At 41.5% G+C, this 22312-nt stretch overlaps 2 protein-coding genes and 1 non-coding gene across 12 annotated transcripts in view; 2 read left to right on the top strand and 1 right to left on the bottom strand.

Moving 5' to 3' along the window:
• The window catches only part of PTCD3 (pentatricopeptide repeat domain 3), a 31472-nt gene extending 25039 nt beyond the window's left edge, over positions 1-6433 (top strand). For both annotated transcript variants that reach the window (XM_010382000.2, XM_010382001.2), the window contains 8 exons: positions 559-665; positions 1420-1498; positions 1588-1678; positions 2543-2628; positions 3079-3227; positions 4766-4807; positions 5215-5373; positions 5702-6433. In XM_010382000.2, coding sequence (XP_010380302.2) covers positions 559-665; positions 1420-1498; positions 1588-1678; positions 2543-2628; positions 3079-3227; positions 4766-4807; positions 5215-5373; positions 5702-5792 — 804 coding nt within the window. In that variant the 3' untranslated portion in view covers positions 5793-6433. The remainder of the gene's footprint in view (positions 1-558; positions 666-1419; positions 1499-1587; positions 1679-2542; positions 2629-3078; positions 3228-4765; positions 4808-5214; positions 5374-5701) is intronic.
• On the top strand, positions 4116-4252 carry LOC115894454. Its single transcript, XR_004054572.1, has one exon. It is a non-coding gene; the product is annotated as a small nucleolar RNA SNORD94 (small nucleolar RNA).
• Positions 6434-12134: 5701 nt separating the features above from the next.
• IMMT (inner membrane mitochondrial protein) overlaps positions 12135-22312 on the bottom strand; it is a 52449-nt gene continuing 42271 nt past the window's right edge. For 8 of the 9 annotated variants that reach the window (XM_010382002.2, XM_010382003.2, XM_010382007.2 and 5 more), the window contains 5 exons: positions 21926-21940; positions 19625-19848; positions 16349-16480; positions 14691-14820; positions 12135-13085 (listed from right to left, as the gene is read on the bottom strand). In XM_010382002.2, the coding sequence (XP_010380304.1) occupies positions 12472-13085; positions 14691-14820; positions 16349-16480; positions 19625-19848; positions 21926-21940 (1115 nt within the window). In that variant the 3' untranslated portion in view covers positions 12135-12471. The remainder of the gene's footprint in view (positions 13086-14690; positions 14821-16348; positions 16481-19624; positions 19849-21925; positions 21941-22312) is intronic. The other variant, XM_030920881.1, reaches the window with a different exon arrangement.

Genomic DNA, 22312 nt, shown 5'->3' with positions numbered 1-22312 from the left:
GTAATTGTGGCTTTTGCCATTACTTTCAGTGGCAAAAACCGCAATTATAAAAGCCGCTACTTTCAATGGCAAAAACCACAATTACTTTTGCACCAACCTAATATTTAGTGTGGATCCTATCAAGGTATTTACTCTGGGTACTTAAGCGTATGTATATCCAGGCATACTTTCAGGGTGTTTTATTTATTGACAGCAATCAGTATTATTTCATAGTAAGAACTATAACTTAACTTTCCTGTGGGTAGATTTTGGAATTACTTCATGGAGATTTTTACTAGTCCAGACTCTGCACTGCAGGTGTCTTTTGTGCGCTTGACCAGATGTTGTTATAGGATTAATTTCTAATGGTGTAATTGCTAAATTAAAATAATATTGTAATAAATTTCACAGGACTTGGGATTTGTCTCCCCCCATTTCTTGTAACTTATTTGCTGTCAACCAATAATACGTTTAATCAACATTTAGTATTTTCACAAGACGCTCTACTGTTTTTATTCATTTGTGAACCACGTGGCTGACAGGGTATCAGAGTGATACTTACTAATTGCAAATTTTCAGTGCTCATCTCTCAGAGATCTAGAACTTGCCTACGAAATACATGACCTTTTAAATACTGGAGACAACCGGAAATTCATTGGACTTGATCATCAGCGTAATTTCTATTAGTAAGTGTGTTGGAAATGTATCCTTTTGCATGAGTTACCATATTCTGCAAGTGGGAGGCTGTTGATGTCCCCTCATACCTCACCTCTGGTTTCAGGCAGCATGCCAGTGATCTAATAGGACATGTTAATTGAGCACTTAGGAATTAAAGCAGTGGTAAAACTGCCAGATTTGAAAGACTGTACTAGTTTGTGTCCTTTGAGTTTGTTTTTTTTTTTTGGCAACGTATTAAAATCCACATATCTTTTTCCTCTACCCCCTCTCATTTTACATTTTCAAATTGTCATAGCAGGGTGAGCCCTGAAGTTTTCCTCTCATCTCCCTTGCTTTTGTATTCAAAGATCAAGATACCGGAACCCAGAGATACTCCCTGAATGGGTTTGCTTTTAGGCAGATAAGAACATGAATTTAAGAAGGCAGCATGTTAACAGATGTGTGAGAATCGTTTTCTGTGTATCCAAATCCTTGTTTCACATTGAATGTTTCTAAAATGAATTTGAAGTTCAGTATCTGTTCACCATGACCTAAGAGTAGACAGAGGAAACAGTTAGAAATGACCCGGTGAGGGTAAGGAGTTTAGTTGGGAAGTCAGCATATACTGGCAGCTCTTAAACCAAGTATTGGCTCGTTTAACTTGAAATTGTAAGTATTTTGAAATTCTTTGTAACATATAATATGCTATAATTTCACTCATTATTTCCCCTGTTGTTAGACATAGGGACTTTAGACTAAACATACTTTTTGCCTTCATCACAGTTCCAAGTTCTTCGATTTGATTTGTCTAATGGAACAAATTGATGTCACCTTGAAGTGGTATGAGGACCTGATACCTTCAGTAAGATGGTTCATTACTTGTTATTTATCATTCTAGATTAATTGGGTTTCTGTAGATTAATGCTTTAAAAATGTGTTTCTCCTAATCAGGTCTGCTTTCCCCACTCCCAAACATTGATACATCTTCTCCAAGCACTGGATGTGGCCAATCGGCTAGAAATGATTCCTCAAATTTGGAAAGGTCCGTTTTACTTTGTATGTGTCCAGGTGCATGTCACCTCAGTATCTTCTATTTTGATAATGAATGTGCTAACATTACTGTTAGGGGATGAAAACTTCCATTTTGACTGAACTGAAAGTGTTAGTTGAGATCTACTTCAAGGTCACGTGCTCATGTTGCATGTTGACTATCAGGAGAAAAATTTGTTGAAAATGACTTAAGTCAGTACCTTGGTGACATAGGAATGAGCTGAGTTTTGTGCACCTGTTGTGTGATGTGACCCAAAGAAAGTAAGTGCTGATGACGTGGCAGACCCTAAAAATGAATGAAGGCCTTGGATCCGAGAGCCTGTGCAATTCCTCTGTGCCAGTATGGCCTCACTTTGCTAACCAGTCAGTGATGATTACGGTTCCAAGTAATAGCCATGAGCGTCACACATCACGGGTGTGTGTACTGGTCTGTCTTATGTGTATAACTTGGCTGCAAAATGAAATAGATACTCTGTATCTTCCACTAGGTAACTACTGTATTATAAAAGTAAGTAGAATCTAGTCCTGCCCTCCTGCTTGACAAGACTGCTCTAATGAGTAATAAAAGTATATCAAAAATTCCCAAGTGCTATAAAACAATGTCTTACCACGTGGAGCTGGTGGCCGCTCCCATGTAGTGCACGTGCTGTGATGAACACTTCACTGGAACAAGGCCCAGGCATTGGCTTTTACATTTGTTCCACCTTGAATCCTGGTGGGTTTCTGGAATCCTGGGATCAGCCTAGAATAAATAACAGCAACTTATTTTTACCCAGCAAAAAATAGGTTGACAGTGAACAAGAGAGTGTTGGTTTTACATAACAATGATCACTGCTTGTTCCTTTCTTGTCTCAAGATAGTAAAGAATATGGTTTCACTTTCCGCAACGACCTGAGAGAAGAGATCCTGACGCTCATGGCAAGGGACAAACACCCACCAGAGGTAGGCCTGAAACTCACCAGCCAGTATATCCTCCCATACTGAGGTCTTCTTAAGGCTAGCTTCCCCAGTTTCATCTGCCATTTTGGAGAGTTCTGCCACCCAAACCCATATTTGAGTGATGATACATCTAAACATATCTTGCCTTTAGCAGAAATCTGTCCTTAAAAACCCTCTTTCCTGTAGTCCAAAGCAAGCAACATGAAATTAGCTTCTGTCTTCAGCTTGCTTTTAAAAAAATCTCCATCTACAAAGGAAATGCATAGCTGAATTTGAAAGTTGTCGCTAATCAAAATACTTAGGACAGGGTCCTTTTTTAATTACTCATGTGCTATACACATAATATATTCAAATGGTAAAATGCATTTCTCAGAATTTAAGGACCCTGTAATTCTGAACTGAAATTCTCACAAGATCAGTTAGGCAGTTCTGCTGACTCCTAAAGCTTCTCAGCTTCAGGTGGCATTTGCTGACTGTGCTGCTGATATCAAATCTACATATGAAAGCCAGCCCATCAGACAGACTGCTCAGGATTGGCCAGCCATCTCTCTCAACTGTATAGCTGTCCTCTTTTTAAGGGCTGGGAGAACTCAGGAAGCCTGGTGAGTACAGTACCACAAGTATACACTTTAGAAGCTTTTGTATTTGGATCTAAAACATTGACCCACGCTGGTAGAAGTTCTCTCATTTGGCCATATAACAAGTATTTGATTCGGGAACTTGCAAATACCAACTAAAAAGGAAACTTTTGGAAGAAGACAATATGCATGATGTATTTGAGATAAGGCATGGTTCTCTCAAACCATAGGCTGAGAATTAATTGTCTTTCCCTTTCTACTTTCTATATCTATGGACAAGTAAGTCACTTAACCCCATTACTCCACTTAAATGGACTAAAGATGAAAGTAACATGATCAAGGAAACATAGTTTTGAAAATGTTTTGGTCATTTGGGTTATTGAAGTATTTTTGGATGCTTTTCCCATCCCGCTCTCCAGCTTAAAATGTGGGCTATGTACTTAGACTTCTGGAAGTAATGTTTATACACATTAACTAAACTTGGCCTTGACCACAACCCATCCTTGGTTGGTGCCACTGTGTTCTGGTTATGTTTTTATCAGCACTTCATTCATATACTGATTTTTGTGTTTGTGAATGGGAACCTTAGGCATATTCATGTTTCCAAAAATGAACAAAAGGATCTTTTGTAGGGATAGTGACAGGTGGTTTTCCTGTGTTTTGTTTTGTATATAAATGTGTGTTCTAAGAGTCATGAGTGGGAGGTGCTTGTGCATGGCTCCTTGTACAAGAAAGTAACTGTATTTGAACATCCGATTGCCAGTCAGCTATCTCCAGGAAAAGATGATGAAGGCTTGTCTTTGAGGTGCAGCTCACACACGCCCCTCTAGCAACTATGCTGCTAGTGACAGAGACGTATGACATTTGCATTTGGTTGTTAGCTCAGGCAGTTTGGCACACACTTGATACGACCAGGCTGTGATGATTGGCGCAGGGGTACGGACCTCAGCTGAGTCATGGGAGCTGAATGTATGTGTTTCTCTTTTGTCCTGCGTGTGGCAGGCTAATGGGGAGCACTTACATGAGACTGTTGCCTCAATCTGAGCCTGCTCTTCATAACAGAATTCTAAGACAGACTGAACCCCTGCCGTATTTTAAGAGAGGGAAACAGCATTGTTCTGTTCCATGCCTCTTTTCCAGCTGTGCACAGGATGGATTCCCTCTCTAGGACAGTGGTGATCCTCTACAAGAGGACAAATACAGTTGGAGTATCCCTTTTCCAAAATGCTTGAGACCAGAAGTGTATGGGGTTTTAGATTTTGGAGCATTTTTGGATTAGGAATATTCAACCTGTACCAGCAAATCTTTGACATTGGCAGCGTATCAGATTTACCTGTGAAAATTGCAGTATAGATTCGTTTGGGGAGTTTAAGCACCTGTGGTGATTCTCATGTACACGCAGGGCTGGGAGCTAGTAGAGCCCACAGATGTGTGTCTTTGGGAGCTTACAGTGTAGTTAAGAAAAGGGCATTTAGTCTCTGATTACAGAGGGATGACAGCTATAGTATCTGATTGCCTTGTTTTTCTAATAGTATTCATAATCTTTTTCCTATCTTGAGCAGGAAAATGTTGGGACTTTTCAGGAAGCATAATAAGATCCCTAGGTAAGTTGAAATCAACCAGCTCTCTTTGAGTACGGCCTAGAAGTAGCCACATTTGGAATTTTTTCACCAGCCTTAGCCACCACATTTGGGCACTCTTCTGTTAGGCAAGCATACCATCAACTCCCTACTATCCAGGGCGTCCTGAGGCAAGCAGTTTTTTATCTGTGCTCATGGATCACCATGAGCTACACAGAACAGATCATCATGAAGTCATATTGAATGAATGTTGATAATCCTTTTGGCCCTTTAGACTTTCCAACCTCACTGGAAACAAATGTTAGACTTCATCTAATTTTGTCTCCAGAAGTACTGTTGGGAATTCTGTTACTGAACTTACACTGGATCTTGCCTATAAATGTTTTACTAAAGAGGCTGGAGAAAGTTCACACTTTGCCTTTCTTTTACAGAAATGAGTTGCTAAATGAGTTTATGGACCATGCAAAAGCATCTAACAGCCCTTCCCAGGCCATTGAAGTAGTAGAGCTGGCAAGTGCCTTCAGCTTACCTAGTTGTGAGGGCCTCACCCAGAGAGTAATGACTGATTTTGCAATCAACCAGCAACAAAAGTAAGTGGGTCACCACGAAGGAAAGTTTGTAAAATGGTGCAGACCTTTTGTCCATCTGCCCATTCAAAATGTTCATAGCTTTCTATCCCCTGTATTTCCTTGCAGAAGGTCAGAATATAGTAATTTAATGATGATTTCATTTGTCATGCAAGTCAGGAAGGCCTATAGATTTGACTGTTAGAATCTTTTTGTTCCTAATATACTTTAATGCAGCTGCAGGGTCCCTTTTTCTGCTTTCAAAACTGATATGCTATAGGTGTCAGAGACACCAAGAACCCCAGCACTCAATTGAATTGCAGTGTAATCCTCCATTTTCTTTTCTTAACAGGGAAGCCCTAGGTAACCTAACTGCACTGACCAGTGACAGTGATACTGACAGCAGCAGTGACAGCGACAGTGACACCAATGAAGGCAAATGAAAGTGGAGATTCAGGAGCAGCAGTGGCCTCACCATAGCTGCTGGAATCACACCTGAGAACTAAGATATGCTGATATTTAACACTGTTACAAAGAAGACAAGATAAAGATTTGGTGAATTTGTTACTGTGAGGCACAGTCAGTACACAGCCGACTTATGTAGATTTAAGCTCCTAATTTGCTACTTAATAACCATCTATTAATGCACTGTTAAAGGTTTAGCATTTAAGTAGCAACATTGCGGTTTTCAGACACATGGTGAGGTCCATGGCTCTTGTCGTCAGGATAAGCCTGCACACCTGCAGTGTCAGTGAGCTGACCTCATGCTGCTGCCCTCGTGCGATTGGCATCTCCCTGCTGCTGGACTTCTGCCTTTGTTGGCCTGATGTGCTGCTGTGGGGCTGGCCCTTCATCTTAGAAAGGTGTTCATGCAGTTCTGTCATAGTTGGGGCTGGGTCAGTAGTTTCCCAATTTCAGGATATTTTGACGTCAGAAATAAGCCTCTTAGGAATGACTAAACAAGATAATGGCAGTTTAGGCTGCACAACTGGTAAAATGACTGTAAATAAATGTTGTAATTAATGTACACGTTTGCATTTCTGTTAATATAGCCATTGCCATAGTTTTCCAACTTGAACAGCCATGTATGTTTCATGTCTCCCTTTCTTTTTGTCTATAGCTGGTACCTATCTTAGTGGTTGAAATGAGAGAGTGATGACAGAAGGATGTGGAATGTATTCTTGACATCATTGTGTTATTGCTGGTAATCAAGTTGGTAACGACTACTTTTAGCAGCTCTTATCACTGTGACTTAAATGGTCCTGGAAGGCAGTAAGTGGAGGTTTGCAGCATTCCTGCCTTCATGAGGGCTTCCCCCACCAGCCACTTTGCACATACCTGGCTTGCAGATTTACTTAGGTACCCCGTGAGTTGTCCACATGAGCAGCTTCATCTTTACCTTGCCAGAGTTGACAATTATGGGATGCTCTAGTCTACTAATACTTGTGTTCCCATCTGTCTGCCATCCTCTGAAGGCCAGGACCCAGTCACACATCCTTAGAAACCAAAGTATGGTTTGTGCTTTCTCTTAGGATGTCAGGTCTTAAGGCATTTAATTGAAGGAAACCCCCTAACCCCTGCAAAAAAAAAAGCTGATATAGTAACTAGCTACTTAAGCATCCATGGGTATTACTCCGTATCAAATTAGATTTGTAGGACAGAGAGGAAATTAGCCTCCAGTCTTGGTTTACAGCTTCCAAGGAGAACCTGGCCACCTGAAAGGTTAACTCAGTCCCTTCCTGTCTCTGGTTCATCAGCACCTGCAGATGCCTGACTCTTGTTAGCCTTACTATTCGATACAGTCCTTAGATTCATGGTATGCATTTCCCTATCCAGGTGCCAATTCTGAATCACCATGTTGCTCTGCAGCTAGAGTTGATAGGAGAAAATCCCATCTGGGAAGATGGCCCATGAATTTGTAGTGGACTTTTCAAAATGAGTGATTTGTTAGCTTGGTACTTTTAAGTTTGTGGTACAGATACTCCAGACCTATGCTCTGAGCAATTAACTGCCTTGAACTCAAGAGAAAAATTAAAGCCTCACAGGGTAAGTCTCCATTCTCTGTAAATGCTTATTTTATCATAGTCTAGCCTCTACTATCAGTAAAATGTTTTCTTTGGGTGTGGTGACTCACACCTGTAATCAGCACTTTGGGAGGCAGAGGCAGGAGGATCACTTAGGTCCAGGAGTTTGAGACCAGCCTGGGCAACATAATGAGACACCAGCTCTACAAAAAAAATAAAAAGCCAGACTGGCAATACGCACCTGTGTCCCAGCTAATTGGGAGGGTGAGATGGGAGGATTGTTTGAGCCTAGGAGAGGGAGGTTGCAGTGAACCGTGATCGCACCACTGCACTCCAGCCTGGGCAACAGAGCAAGCCCCTGTCTTAGAGAAACCAGAATTTTGGAAGAGCAAATAGGGCCAAGTGTGGTGGCTCATGCCTGTAATCTCAGCACTTCGGGTGCCAATGTGGATCGCCTGAGCCAAGGAGTTTGAGACCAGCCTGGGTAACAGTGAGACCCCCCTCCCTACAAAAGATTTTAACAATTAGTTGGGCGTAGTGGTGCATGCCTGTAATCCCAGCTCTCTGGAGACTGAGGTGGGGGGATTGTTTGAGCCTGGGAGGCTGAGGCTGTAGTAGCCATGATTGCACCACTGCATTCCAGCCTGGTTGACGGAGTGACCCTTGTCTCCAAGGAAAAAAAAGCAAATGGGATTAAGGACTCTCATGGAATGGGGAGGGGAAAGGGAGTCTTAATATATGTGGAATAAACTTGCTCAGTGTTGTTGCCACAGAGTTACATTACCAATGTGTAGAAGTCAGAAACTGGACTTCTAGTTTGGTTCAACCTTTGAGGATTTGAGGATTGTCTTAAAATTATAGCCATCAAAGTATTCAAGAGGTTGGATGGCACTCAAAGATGCTACATGTCTAGAATCAAACTCAAATTAGCACCTAGGTCTTAGTAAATGCTTAATGAATGCCACCAACTCTGCAGAGTATTCATTCGTTGATTTTGAGACCTTAGTCACGTTGCTACTACAAGTAGGGCATACGACCTCTTAAGAAACAACTTCGAGAAGTCCTTACGTAACCACAGTAAAGCAGACCCTCCCCTTTCAGCAACCTCAAAGCAAAAAAAAAAAAACAAAACCCCTAGTGAGCTGCTGTATAAACACTATGCCAGGCACTAGGCCTAGAGGAAAAGATGTCAGATTGTACTGTCACTGGCTATGTACCTATAGTCTCTAAGATAGGGTAGCCTTTGTCTTTCAAACTGCATTGCAATATAGATCTGTGCATAGATACATGCATTCAGTGTAGCAAATTGTGATGTAAATTTTTTACTGCTGGTCATGGTCAAAAAGTAAGATATGCTATGAAATTGAGTCACTAGGAGCATGGATGTATAAGGCAGGTTTTATAGAACCGTTTAGATTCAACATTAATGGTAGAGTGGCATTTTACTAAAAAAATCAGCGTATTTGGTTTGGGTGCTGTAAGGCAATTTGCTAGGACATGGGATAATCAGATTACACAAAATGTAGGCAGTGAACAAGTCTTCATCCTGGCCCAGAAAATAGCCTATTAAAAAATGCTGTCCAGGCCAGGCACAGTGGCTCATGCCTGTAATCCCAGCACTTCGGGAGGGTGAGGCTGGAGGATCGCCTGAGTTCAAGAACAGCCTGATCAACATAGTGAGAACCCATCTCAAAAAAAAGAAAATGTCCAGCTGTGGACTTTCAGGATTCAGTACTGCTGGGGATCAAGCCCAAGAACGTTTTTCAGAGCTCTGATTTAAGATGCTTGAAAAGTAAGAGTGTCCAAGAGGAATAAAGGTCATGACAGAATTTACTCTCAGGACAGTCTAAGTTCTGCACAAGTACCCCTGGTGTCTGTTCCCACAACAATGGCCCCTTCACAAGCTCTTGCCTCACAACCCCTGCAGAAGCCCTTCAACAAAACTGTTAGACTAGTGAAACCTACTCCTCACGTGGGTAAGAGTTGCAGTGGGCAGGTGACTCTCCTTCTTCCTGCCCCCATCCTTTGCTTCCTCAAGCTCCCCGCCAATCTCAGGGCCCATGGATACATCAATGGGAAGGAAGCCAGGGGAGAATAGACCTATAGTATAACAGGGGTGTGGTGACCACTGGACTTGAAGAGAATCTGCCTGACATTTAATAAGCCTTTTTATTTCCCTTCTGCATTAAATCAAATGATCTGTTCTGCACTGAGCCAAGCAAGTTACTTTAAAACTGGTGGCACAACTCATTTGGGACTTGGAGACTGCTTTTATCCAGAACCTGTTAAGAGAGCAGGGGATTTAAATTAATACAAAGGAATACGAAGGTAGTGTGCCTTAAAGACTTTCTAAAATTAGGTGTTAGTTTGTTACATTATTAATTTTGAAATATTAAACAACATGAAAATGTTCAATCAGGATGCATGAGTTTTAAAATGTTGAACACTCCTACATCAGTGAGGAGGGAGGCAAGATAATTTCAGACTAAAACAGATTGAGGATGAAACCAAGACAGAAGTGATGATTTGGCTTTTTATGATTTTTGCTGTGGCAGTAGCAGTCGTGTGACTTTTCACTTGCAGTGTAAATGAAAGGTTGAAGTGAAGCCGACCTGCCCTAATGGCTCAGGGCTATATCCACCTCCCAGATAACCCTGGCCCTTGGGACTCCATCTCCTTGAAGTAGCACTGAGAACCCAAGAAGAGGCTCCGCTGCTTTTTGCACATAGTTACATCTCAGGAAGATTTTTAAGCACGAGAAAGGAAAATAAAGGTCTGGCCAAGCAGGGTCCCCTTTTCAGTATCATCTTGGTTCCTAATAAGCAATCAAGGAGGTGGGTGTGTTGGCTGGTAAAGGAACTACTAAGATTCAGAAGCCTTTAGTCTTCATTATTTTGATTTACAGGTTAAAATAAACCACTCGGCTGGGCGCGGTGGCTCACACCTATAATCCCAGCCCTTTGGGATACCAGGGTGGGCAGATCATGAAGTCGGGAGTTTGAGACCAGCCTGGCCAACACAGTGAAACCCCATCTCTACTAAAAGCACAAAAAAATTAGCTGGGTGTGGTGGTAATCCCACCTGTAATCCCAGTTGCTCGGGAGGCTGAGGCAGGAGAATCGCTTGAACCTGGGAGGCAGAGGTTGCAGTGAGCAGAGATCACGCCACTGCACTCCAGCCCGGGCGACAGAACGAGACTCTGTCTCAAAAAATAATAATAAAAAATAAACCACTCAGTATCGCTTCTTCTAAGTTCAAACAGATAATCATCTGAAGGAAGTTATTTCGGGGTTCCAAGATAAACTTAGATTTTCTTATAATCTATAATATTTTACATTATCTCATACAAGTAAAATAGAAATTATAAGCATTTCTACTATGACAAATAGGGAAGTTTAGCTTTACAAGTAATGTATTTTGCAATTTTGTGCCATTCCAAAAGGGAAGACTGAATTTAGAACAGTCCTATTATCTTCTAATAAAAACTTAGTATCCCCCAGGTAGGTGTGCACAGAGTGCCTCTGCCTTTGAGATTAAGGGCATTAATCTCAGGAAGGAATACAAAGCATGTGTTCCAATCAGAAACTAGATGTATTTTGCTGAATTAAATAAATCCACTTAGGAGGGAATACAAGGACTACTGACAACATTAACACAAGCCAAAGGTGGACCAATATATCCCCAAAGCAAAGGACAAGGCCAGTGCCATACAGACACTAGAATGTAATTACCCAAATGCTGGGGCTGGCATACACCTACAGATGCAGAACCTGTCCCCTTTGTGATTGCAGATGTGTTGCTCAGAAAAAAGTGCCTCCTCAATTTCTTTGTAAACACACAATCCCCAACAAAAAGTTGTAACTCTGAAGAAAGTTGACAATATTTTTATGTAGAGATGGTGGTCTTCATGGAGTAAAAGAATTTGTTAGTGCTTATGCAATATGACAATTGTACTAATCTTTAGAAAGGTGAACTGAGAAAGTTCTCTGGGTTTTACAGCAATCTACATCAAATACACAACAAAACCATTTAATCTCTTCATTAAGATTTCAGGCTCCCCATCCCCACTTTGAAGGGATTCAGAGCCTGGGTACTAGGAAGAACTGAGCTCCGTTACCAGTGTTTTAGAACTGGGAGCTGTGACCCATACAGGGCCGCTGAATTAACTTGTGGGCAGACCAACATTTTAATGTCACTAGAACGATATATCCCCAATTACAGATACATTGGCACTTTGGCTTGTATATTACTCTTTTGAGACTGAGCAGCAGGAATCAATTCACCAAAACCTTCAAAGCCAAAAAGCAGGCTGTGGACTTCTGGTGACGCAATTCACAGCCTGGAAACTGTGTGTGCCAGAAGTTCCTACTTCTGCTGTTGTTGTTTCTCCAGGAAATTTTCTGTACGTACAACAAGCTAGAATTTTTTTTTTTTTTTTTTTTTTTGAGAGAGAGTTTTGCTCTTGTTGCCCAGGCTGGAGTGTGATGGCACAATCTTGACTCACTGCAACCTCCACCTCCCGGGTTCAAGCGATTCTTCTGCCTCAGTCTCCCAAGTAGCTGGGATTACAACAGGCATGCGCCACCACACCGGCTTAATTGTGTATTTTTAGTAGAGACGGGTTTCTCCATGTTGGTCAGGCTGATCTCGAACTCCCAACCTCAGGTGATCCACCCGCCTTAGCCTCCCAAAGTGCTGGGATTACAGGTGTAAGCCACTGCACCCGGCCAGAAATGCACTTTTTGAAAACGGATAAGATACTCAGTTTTCATCTTGTTGCTTTATTCAGTTTGCTCCAAGGGCAAAATCAACAGTAGTACAGATCACAAACATTATTTTGATTGGCCTCACAAGCCTCATCAGTAAAACCTGAAAAAACAGAAAAATGTTACACAAGTTGCAAAGAAAGCACTCCTGGAGTTCACTGACATGATAGCAAATGGAAAGAATATAAATGCAACAGGTGTTAACATTTACAACAGTACTTGTAAACCTGCTCATTTCTAGACAATTCTGGGACCCTTGTTGCGAACCCTTCATCTATCACTGCTGATTTCCTTTGACATGAAATACGACTTTACGAAAATCTTCCTAGACCTTACTCTGGCTGCACTTGAGTGGTTCCTATTCCTACGGCGCTGGCATATGCTGTCAGGATTTCCACTATCTGTTTCGTTTCTAGGGTCATTCGGGCTTCCTTCAGCCAGTCCTGTGCCACTCGTCTGGATTCCCCCTTCAGCTGATTGACAAACTTCGCTGCTAGCTCCAGATCACCATGCTCAATGCAATAGGAAGCATATGACAGTAATTTAAATGTGTTTATATCCTCAGGGCAGAGCTCCGGGGGCGGCTTCAGTTGCTGAGGCGGGAATAGGAGCAGGGACTGTAGGTAGGAGAGGAAGTACTGGTACAAGCTATTTCTGGTTTCATCAATCATTGCTACCCTTCGGGCCAGTTTTTGAACAGCATAGAAACGGGCTCTAAGGGTCTCTTCACTGTACACCCCACGGGTCAGGGACTCTGGAGGGATAGCTGCGGTTAAAGCTTGGGTAAATTCGTTATCAGAACAGTTGGCTTTGATGGCCTCAACTGCACTACCCAGCGGGATAGTAGGTGTTTCTGCAGATGAGGTCTTCATGCTGTACTTTAACGCCTCCACTGAAAGCCAGAGTTGGTGGGCTTTTCTAGCTTCCTCTTCAGCAACTGCATGACCTACAAAGAAAAAAAGGCAAAGCCAAACATTTTTCTCTCCATCTGATGACATACATCCACAAAACTGATGCACATTCAACAAGCTACGTCTACACATGTGGAAGATGAGGCCAGAAAGAGTTTCTTACAACCCCACCCCCACCACTTATTTCTGGTGTATTTTCCTAGCTGGCCTCTTCATATCAATCAGGCAATAAGGCATGACATGATTTTATGGGGACTTGTTTTCACTAAAGTCATGGAGAAAACAGGGAGGATATACATGCACAAGCACAACTAAGTCTCCCTTCCCTCTTCCTGTGACACCCAGGACAATGCTAGGTCAAAGAGTACACAGAAGTCATTCACATCTGCATGCTATCTAATCCACATATTTTTACCTTTAATAGTTGAGAAAGAAACATACTATTTAAATTATGCTAAGACTTATGCTAAGGCCATCAGAAATTTTCTGCAAAAGAAATGAGATTTCAGGGCCAGGCACAACGGCTCACGCCTGTAATCCCAGCACTTTGGGAGGCCAAGGTGGGTGGATCACTTGTGGTCAGGAGTTCAGGACTAGCCTGGCCAAGATGGTGAAACCCCAAGTCTACTAAAAATACAAAACTTGGCTGGGCGCGGTGGCTCAAGCCTGTAGTCCCAACATTTTGGGAGGCCAAGACGGGCAGATCACGAGGTCAGGAGATCGAGACCATCCTGGCTAACATGGTGAAACCCCATCTCTACTAAAACAAAAAATTAGCTGGGTGAGGTGGCAGGTGCCTGTAGTCCCAGCTACTCGGGAGGCTGAGGCAGGAGAATGGCGTAAACCCAGGAGGCGGAGCTTGCAGTGAACTGAGATCCGGCCACTACACTCCAGCCGGGGCAACAGAGTGAGACTCCGTCTCAAAAAAAAAAAAAAAAAAAAAGGTACAAAACCTTGCCAGGTGTGGTGGCACGCACCTGTATCCCCAGCTACTCAGGAGGCTGAGGCTGCAGTGAGTCGAGATCACGCCACTGCACTCTACCCTGGGCAACAGAGCAAGACTGTCTCAAAAAAAAAAAGAAAAAAAAAAAAGAAATGGGAGACTTCAAATGAACTTAACAGACTACTGGATCTTGAAATTCCATGAGTATGGAATTTATTTTTATTGTTATGTGACAAAAAAAGATTCCACAACATCCTAAAAAACCCATTTTATTAACACCCTCATTGTCAGGACATTTCTCTTTCAATGTGGCACATGGAGGCCTCAGCATAAATACTGTCCATTTGGTAGTTGGACTTGGCAAATCATTTCCTCCAGATAACCCACCAGGCCTGCAGAAGGCAAGCATGGGACCACACTGACCCCTAGCCCTTACCACCCAGGCACATGAGACATGGCCAAAGGGTACTGGGTAAATAGCCTTGTAAATGGTGATTTTGTGTTTGTCATACAAGGTATAAAATTTCTAGTTATATAGATTTTGCCATTACTTTTAATGGCAAAAACTGCAATTAAGTAGAGTGATTAGTATTTTTATGTCCTGATGTCAATACATGTACCCCATTTTCCCTATAAAATTATTTTAATAAATTATGCTGAGGGAAATTATCTGTAAGATAACATAGCTTATGCTTACTCTGAACAGCCTGTTCGATTCCTCTGAGTCTGGCATAGGCAGTGTTTATATCCAGAGTAAAGTTGTCAACTTGCTCTTGACTGAGACGACGAAACTGTAATTCTTGTTCAGAGAGTTTCTCAGACAGGTTCTGAAATAAAACAAAAATAGTTCCAGAAAAAAGTGATACTCAATGCATGTCACGTAACTGTGTAATCTTCCAGCAACTACTTGCTGAAGCAAAGAGGGCCTTATGGTTGTCACGAAATTCCTACATTTTGTGTAAAGAAAGTTTCAAAAATGTCTGACTCATATTTGATGCATATATATATTTTTTTTCTTTTCTTTTTTTTTTTTGAGACAGAATCTTGCTCTATTGCCAGGCTGGAGTGCAGTGGTGCAATCTCGACTCGCTGCAACCTCCACCTCCGGGGTTCAAGTGATTCTGCTGCCTCAGCCTTCCAAGTAGCTGGGATTACAGGCACGTGCCACCATGCCCAGCTAATTTTTGTATTTTCAGTAGAGACGGGTTTCACCATGTTGGCCAGGATGGTCTCGATCTCTTGACCTCGTGATCCACCCGCCTCGGCCTACCAAAAAGTTGGGATTACAGGCATGAACCACCATGCCCAGCTGATGTATATAATTCTTTACAAATGTACGGATGGAACCTAATATTAGAGGAAGCATACCAAGAGAAGAGAGAAGGCTGTTAAAGTCAGAAACAAACTGCCAACTGTATTTTATTTTTGAGACAGCATCTTGCTCTGTCACCCAGGCTGGAGCGCAGTGGCACAACCTCAGCTCACTGCAACCTCCACCTCCCAGATTCAAACGATTCTCATGTCTCAGTCTCCAGAGCAGCTGGGATTACAGGCATGCACCACCATGCCCAGCTAATTTTTCTATTTTTAATAGAAACAGGGTTTCGCCATGTTGGTCAGGCTGGTCTCGAACTCTTGGCCTCAAGCAATCCACCTGCCTCAGCCTCCCAAATTGCTGGGATTATAGGTGTGAGCCACTGTGCTCAGCCACAAATTGTCAGCCTTAGAAAGTAAAGTAGCTGTACTGCAAACCTAAACGTAATAATTAAATTCTATTCCAATAACATGTATTTAAGAGCTTATCCATTAATTTTTCTCAGAAAAATATCCATCAAATAGAATTTAAAATACCTTTTCATATTGACATACATTGCGATTCTCTGGAAGATTTTACTTAGAAAACCTCAATATCTTCTTGCAAGACAAAGTAACAAGTTAATATTACTGTAAATGATTTCTTGAACAGAAATTATAATTATGGGCATCTTTATAATTTACTGGGATTTCAAAACCTAACATCTCTGGGAAATTACCTCAGTTACAAAAATCTAAGCACTACCACGCCATCTATAGGAGGAAGATGCACATGTCAAATATTACCGTCTGCATTCCTGAAATCCCCTTTACCAACTCTCCTTAAAGCTCTGAAGATTCCAAATGACTAGAATATATATTTTAAAAACACATCTGATCATGAACACACAGGTACACCATTATGTAAAAAGAAGCAGTTTTGTAGACATACAAGGAGATTTCCAATTCTTTGACATCCTTAGAGTACATTAAAAGGAAAGGAGAGTCTGTTAATCCTGTCAGGAAGAGGGGAGTAGGGCTAAAGGGAGTCCAGGTCCTCACCTGCTCAAATTCAGACTTCAGTTCCTGTTCTTGTACCCTAAGGACATCACGCAAGTGATCAGTGTGGGCAGCTGCCTGTCGGCGAAGCTGGGTTCTCATTTCATTCTCCATGGCATCTCTGACTTCCTCTATCTGTGAAACCAAACATAATAATTATTAGTTTCCAATTCTCCACATATACTTTTAGGAAAACAGAAAGCCCACTATCAACCATGACAACAGCGGCTTCCATATCCTGAACCCCTCTAATGTGCTGGGCATGTGTACACTTCTACTTCTTATATGAAACAGAAAGCTAAACCCTGGAAGGTGACTCAAACAAGATCACACAGCTGTGGCAAAAAACAGATTTCAAACAAAGGTCTCTATCACCCCCAAATTTGTGGTTTTTTCCACATCACCAGGCTGCTTCTCATATAAAACACTCATTTCCTGAATCACATGCTCCTCTGAGAAATAACTAAATCCAGGATATGAAGAAAAGTAACTATATACTTGGGATCAAGTGTAGCTTTACCACAATCATCTGTGTGACCTTGGGGAAATGATTTATCTTCTCAAATCTCCGCTTTCTCATCTGTGAGTAATAATACCTACTTGGAAGAATCATTAAGAAAATAAGTAAGTATCTGGGAGTTATTGAACACAGTTTCTTCTAAACAAAGAAAACTGCTTATTTTTAAATGAATTTAAATTCAACATGGGTCAAATAAAACAAAAAATATACCTTGCCTAACAAATAGCCGTTAAGTCACTTTACAATTACTTAACACTGATTACCTGAAATTCAGAACTTATTTTTTCTCAGAAACAATATAATAATCAATGAATCCATTCAGTCAGTGCGTAAGTATTTATGAAGCGCCAGCCCTGTGTTCTAGGCAGTGCCTACTATCTGTATGGATCCGATGGTGCTTAGGGCAGACGAACTTCTTGCTCTCACACAGTGTGTATCTCAATGGAGGCAGCAGACAGTAAACAAGTAAACAAAACAGACATGTCAGATTGTGACACATATTTCTACGTATGACTTTGAGCAGGCAAGGACCTGTTGTGAAGCATCAACACCCCTTCAACCTCCTTTTCCCCCACCTTACATTTAAAATAAACAGGGCAACATAACAGAAAGTAATACAGAGGCTCTACTTTGGACTGAAGGGATAGGAAATCTCAGTCTTGCTAAGAAGGTGACATTTAGGCTTAAAACTTAAGCTTACAGCTCAAGGTTTAAACAGAGAAGACAAAACAATGTACCAGGCAGAGAAAACATAAAGGTCCCAAGATGAAAGATACAGTCAAAGTACAGACAAAAAATACCAGGGTGCCTGAAGCAGTGAAACGGCTCATGGCATGCAGCGCTCAAGAAGCCTTTTGGGTTTTGGTTAAGAATTTGGAATTATATTAAATGAAATGGGTAGTCCATGGAGGATTTCCAGCAGTGTAGTTCGTGTCTGATTTGACTATGTTTTATTCGCCTGCGTAAACAGACACAGAAAGAAGGGTATGAAGAAAGGGGAAATTGGCTGGGCATGGTGGCTCACACCTGTAATCCCAGCACTTTGGTGTTTAAATTCCTTGGGGTAGGCCGTGCATGGTGCCTCATGCCTGTAATCCTGGCGCCGTGGGAGGCCGAGGCAGGTGGATCACTTGAGGTCAGGAGTTCGAGACCAGCCTGGCCAACATGGCAAAAGCCCGTCTCTACTAAAAATACAAAAATTAGCCACGTGTGGTAGCATGCGTCTGTAAGTCTAGCTACTCAGGAGTCTGAGAGGCACGAGAATCGCTTGAACCTGGGAGGCAGAAGTCACAATGAGCCAAGATTGCACTACAGCACTCTACCCTGGGCCACAAAGACAGACTCTGTCTCCAAAAAAAAAAAAAAAAAAAAATAGTGGAAGCTATTAAGATGACAGTTTGGGCTAAGGTGGTAGTAACAGAGTGGACAGATTTGGGATTTATGTTGGATGCAGAACTGGTAGGATCTGTGGGGCGACTGAATATGAATTGATGGAGGAACAACGAAGCATGATTTGGGCTTAAATAACTGAGTAGTTTGTTCAACTCTGTTTATTTAGAGAGAAAAAAGCTGAAGAGCTGGAAGACAAGTTGGAGAGAATAAAGAAATCTGTTTGGAACATGATAAGCATGAAATGACTACTGAAAATCCAACTGGAGATACCAGGTAGGCTGCTGGATAGGAACCTGAAGCCAAGGCAGACGTCAGAGCTGGAGATAGAAATTTATCAGGTATAGATGGTATTTAAACTTCCAAGCCACGGGACTCAACAAGAACACTTAGAGACAGTTTAGATGGAGAAAAGGTTTCAGAACTAATGCCAGGCATGCCACTATTTGAGAGGCTGAGCAGAATAGGAGGTTAAGGAGTGGCCAGCAAGGCAGGAGAAAGGCCAGAAGAGTACGGCGTCAGGGAGCCTAGGGAAGAAATAGTTTCAAGAAGGATGGAGTGGCCAATAGTGCTGCTAAGAAGACGCAAAGGTGGGATGAGCAGTTAGGTTCCCAAATCAGCCTGTGGACACCCATTTAATAAATGATGTGCCCAGAGAGAGGGCTAAAGAAGGTGTTTCACCTGATTTTTAACCACCAACCACTTAACAACACTAGCAGGGAAAAATACACTCAGACTCCAACAAAGATTCACTCAGCACTGCTTTAAGGGACAGAGGCCCAGCTCCACTGGAAAGATGAGCTAGATAATCCTGGATACCAGTAGCTTATTACCTTCTTACACTTCTGTATCTGCTCAACATAAAGGAACTCTGCTTGATCACTCCTTTCCTAGAAGTTCTCATGAGGAGAATGAGGACCTAAGCTCCACTCTAAAGGTCAGTTAGCATGACTTATATTCAATATCCTAAAGCCAATGACTGTATTTTTTTTCTTTCTTTCTTTTTTTTTGAAACAATCTTGCTCCATCGCTCAAGCTGGAGTCAGTGGCACAATCTCAGCTCACTGCAACCTCCACCTCCCTAGTTCAAATGGTTCTCCTGCCTCAGATTTTCGAGTAGCTGGGATTACAGGTGCGAGCCACCACGCCCAGCTAATTTTGCTATTTTTAGAAGAGACAGGGGTTTCACCATATTGGCCAGGCCAGTCTCAAACTCCTGACCACAAGTGATCCACCCACCTCGGCCTCCCAAAGTGCTGGGATTACAAGCATGAACCACTGCACCCGGCTGAGCCAGTATTATTTCTAGAAGTAAACAATCAAGTTAGAGTCACTTTAAAATGTTAGGCAACAATTCTCACTTCTTTTACCTTTCTGTCCTGTTCAGCCTGTATTTCACTTCTGTGATGTTCTAATGCTTTTGCTACTGCAGAGTCAAATGCCCGCTTTTCTTCCAGCTTTTGTTTCTCCAAGGCTAACGTGATGTGCTGCTTTTCAGTGGCCTTCTGTTCTGCCAGCTCTCTGTTCAGCTGATCGATTCGACGATGTGCATGAGCAATCAGGGAGTTCAGATCATCAGTAGAGAGCTTGTCAGCTAAGCAAAAGAACACGTTAAAATTCTAATGATGTCACTGAAATTATACCTCATTACAAGGTAATCTGCATCAACTGACTATAATTTAAGAGCAGTAAACAAACGTAAAACTTAGCTAACATGAAAAGAGATTTAGATTCCCCAGTTCAATCAGAAATTGGCTAGTGCCCAATAAGATATTTTCAGCCCCTGGCAAAATTCAGGTACCCTTCAGATAATCAGTTGTTTTCCAGGAACCCTCTTTTAATCTGAACTAATTATAGACTTTCTACTTTACTGTTACTTTGACTTTAAAGAAAAACCTTGCATATACAATCACTTCTATATTTTCTTTCAGCCATAACTATGATTAGTTACAACAGGCATCCAATTGAAGATTCTTTTCTGCTAAAACTAAAAATCAAATTCAAATTCTCTCAGACTTTTCCTTAAGTTTTTTTACTTTTCTTAAACACATATGATATAGATTAAACCCGAACAGAGCAACCAGAGCTGTCCATCAGAACCACTGCAAAGCTTTTTAAAATATGCCCAAAGATTCTCATCCAGGCTGAAACCAATGTTTGTGTTTCTTTTAAATCTCAATCCAAAAATGTACCAACACATACACAGATTAAGAATTATGGTTCCAGCCAGGCACGGTGGCTCATGCCCATAACCCCAGCACTTTGGGAGGCTGAACTGAGGTGGGCAGATGACCTGAGGTCAGGAGCTCGAGACCAGCCTGGCCAACCTGGTGAAACCCCGTCTCTACTAAAAATGCAAAACTTAGCTGGGCATGATGGCCAGCACCTGTAATCACAGCTACTCAGGAGGCTGAGGTAGGAGAATTGCTTGAACCCAGGAGACAGAGGTTGCAGCAAGCCGAAATCACGCCAGTGTACTCCAGCCTGGGAAACAGCAAGATTCCATCTCAAAAAAAAAAAAAAAAGAAAAAGAGGGAGAGAATTATGGCTCCACTGGCCAGATGCAGTGGCTGATGCCGATAATCCCAGCACTTTAAGAGGCCGAGATGGCTGGATCACCATAGGCCAAGAGTTTGAGACCAGCCTGGCCATCATGGTAAAACTCTGACTCTACTAAAAATACAAAAATTAGCCAGGCGTGGGGGAACATGCTTGTAATCACAGCTACTCAGGAGGCTGAGGCACAAGAATTGCTTGAATCCAGGAGGCAGAGATTGCAGTGAACTGAAATTGTGCCACTGCACTCCAGCCTGGTGACAGAGCAAGACCTTGTCTCAAAAAAAAAAAAAAAAAAGAAAAAAAAAGAATTATGACTCCATCTCTTCTTAGTCTTTTGGCTAAGATGAAGTGAAGAATTATGGCTCCAACAGCAAAATATAGAATGTAGGAAAATCTATAAGACTAATGACTCAATTTCTTAATAAATACATTGAAAAGCAAAAAACAAAAAGGGGCAAGAGATATACTGACTAAACTCAACACGTGGAATATCTTATGGGTATCAATTCGAATAAAAAACTGTAAAAACTCATTCTATGAAACAATAGGGGATATACCAACACTGAATGGACATTTGGTGACTAGGGAATTATTAAGAAGTTTTGGGTGTGATAATAGTATGGTGATGTTTTTGAAACATACTCACAGTATTTACATACTCACAGTATTTACAAGTGAAAGAGTATGATATTTGAGTCTGCTTCTATATAAGCTGAGGAGGAGTGGGAATAGATGAGACGAAACTGGTCATATGCTGATGGCTACAAAACTGAGTGATGGGTCCTGGAAGTTCCTTAGTTTTCTTCTTACTTTTTAATGTTTGAAATTCTCCAAAGTAATCAGTTACAATCCATATTACACCCGGGCACGTGCAAACACATACACGCACACACACTTCACATCTATAAGATAGATTCCAATCACTTGATGAAACATTTTCGTTCTTGAGAGCATTCGGATGCCAAAAATATCCAATTCAGATTTATCATGTGACATAATTCTACTTTATATCTATTTAGATGGCTTTGTGTAAGAAATCATAGGCACAACAAAAAGACTTTAGTCTTTTAATATCCAAAACAAAAGACTTTAAATGTGAAATGTACACTCACCTAAGTCTGAAATACCTACAAAGGAAAAAATAGAACAGTTTGAAAAAAAAAGAAAAGAATGCACATACTTTAGTTATTGATCATTAAACAGAAATATCTAAAAGGAAACAAGAAGGAATCGGAGACTAGTACCAGGAAAAGCTATTTTAATACTGGAAAGTGAAATGATACAGCTATTTTCTAAAATTTAAACTGTAAAACAAGACAAAATCAAGGTAAATAACATTTTAGAAAATAAAAGAATCATTGATATTGTGGTTTTGGTTTTAAAGGACTTATCTTTGTTTCACAGTAATCAACTTAAATTGTTTGAAATTGTTTGTTTTTTTGTTTTGAGACCCAGTCTTCCTCTGTTGCCTAGCCTGGAGTGCAGTGGTGCAATCGCAG

This window comes from Rhinopithecus roxellana, chromosome 17 (assembly GCF_007565055.1).
Source record: "Rhinopithecus roxellana isolate Shanxi Qingling chromosome 17, ASM756505v1, whole genome shotgun sequence".
In the NCBI taxonomy this organism is placed as follows: Eukaryota; Metazoa; Chordata; class Mammalia; order Primates; family Cercopithecidae; genus Rhinopithecus; species Rhinopithecus roxellana.
Note: the sequence above shows the minus strand (reverse complement) of the source record. Positions and strands in the feature narration are given on the sequence as shown.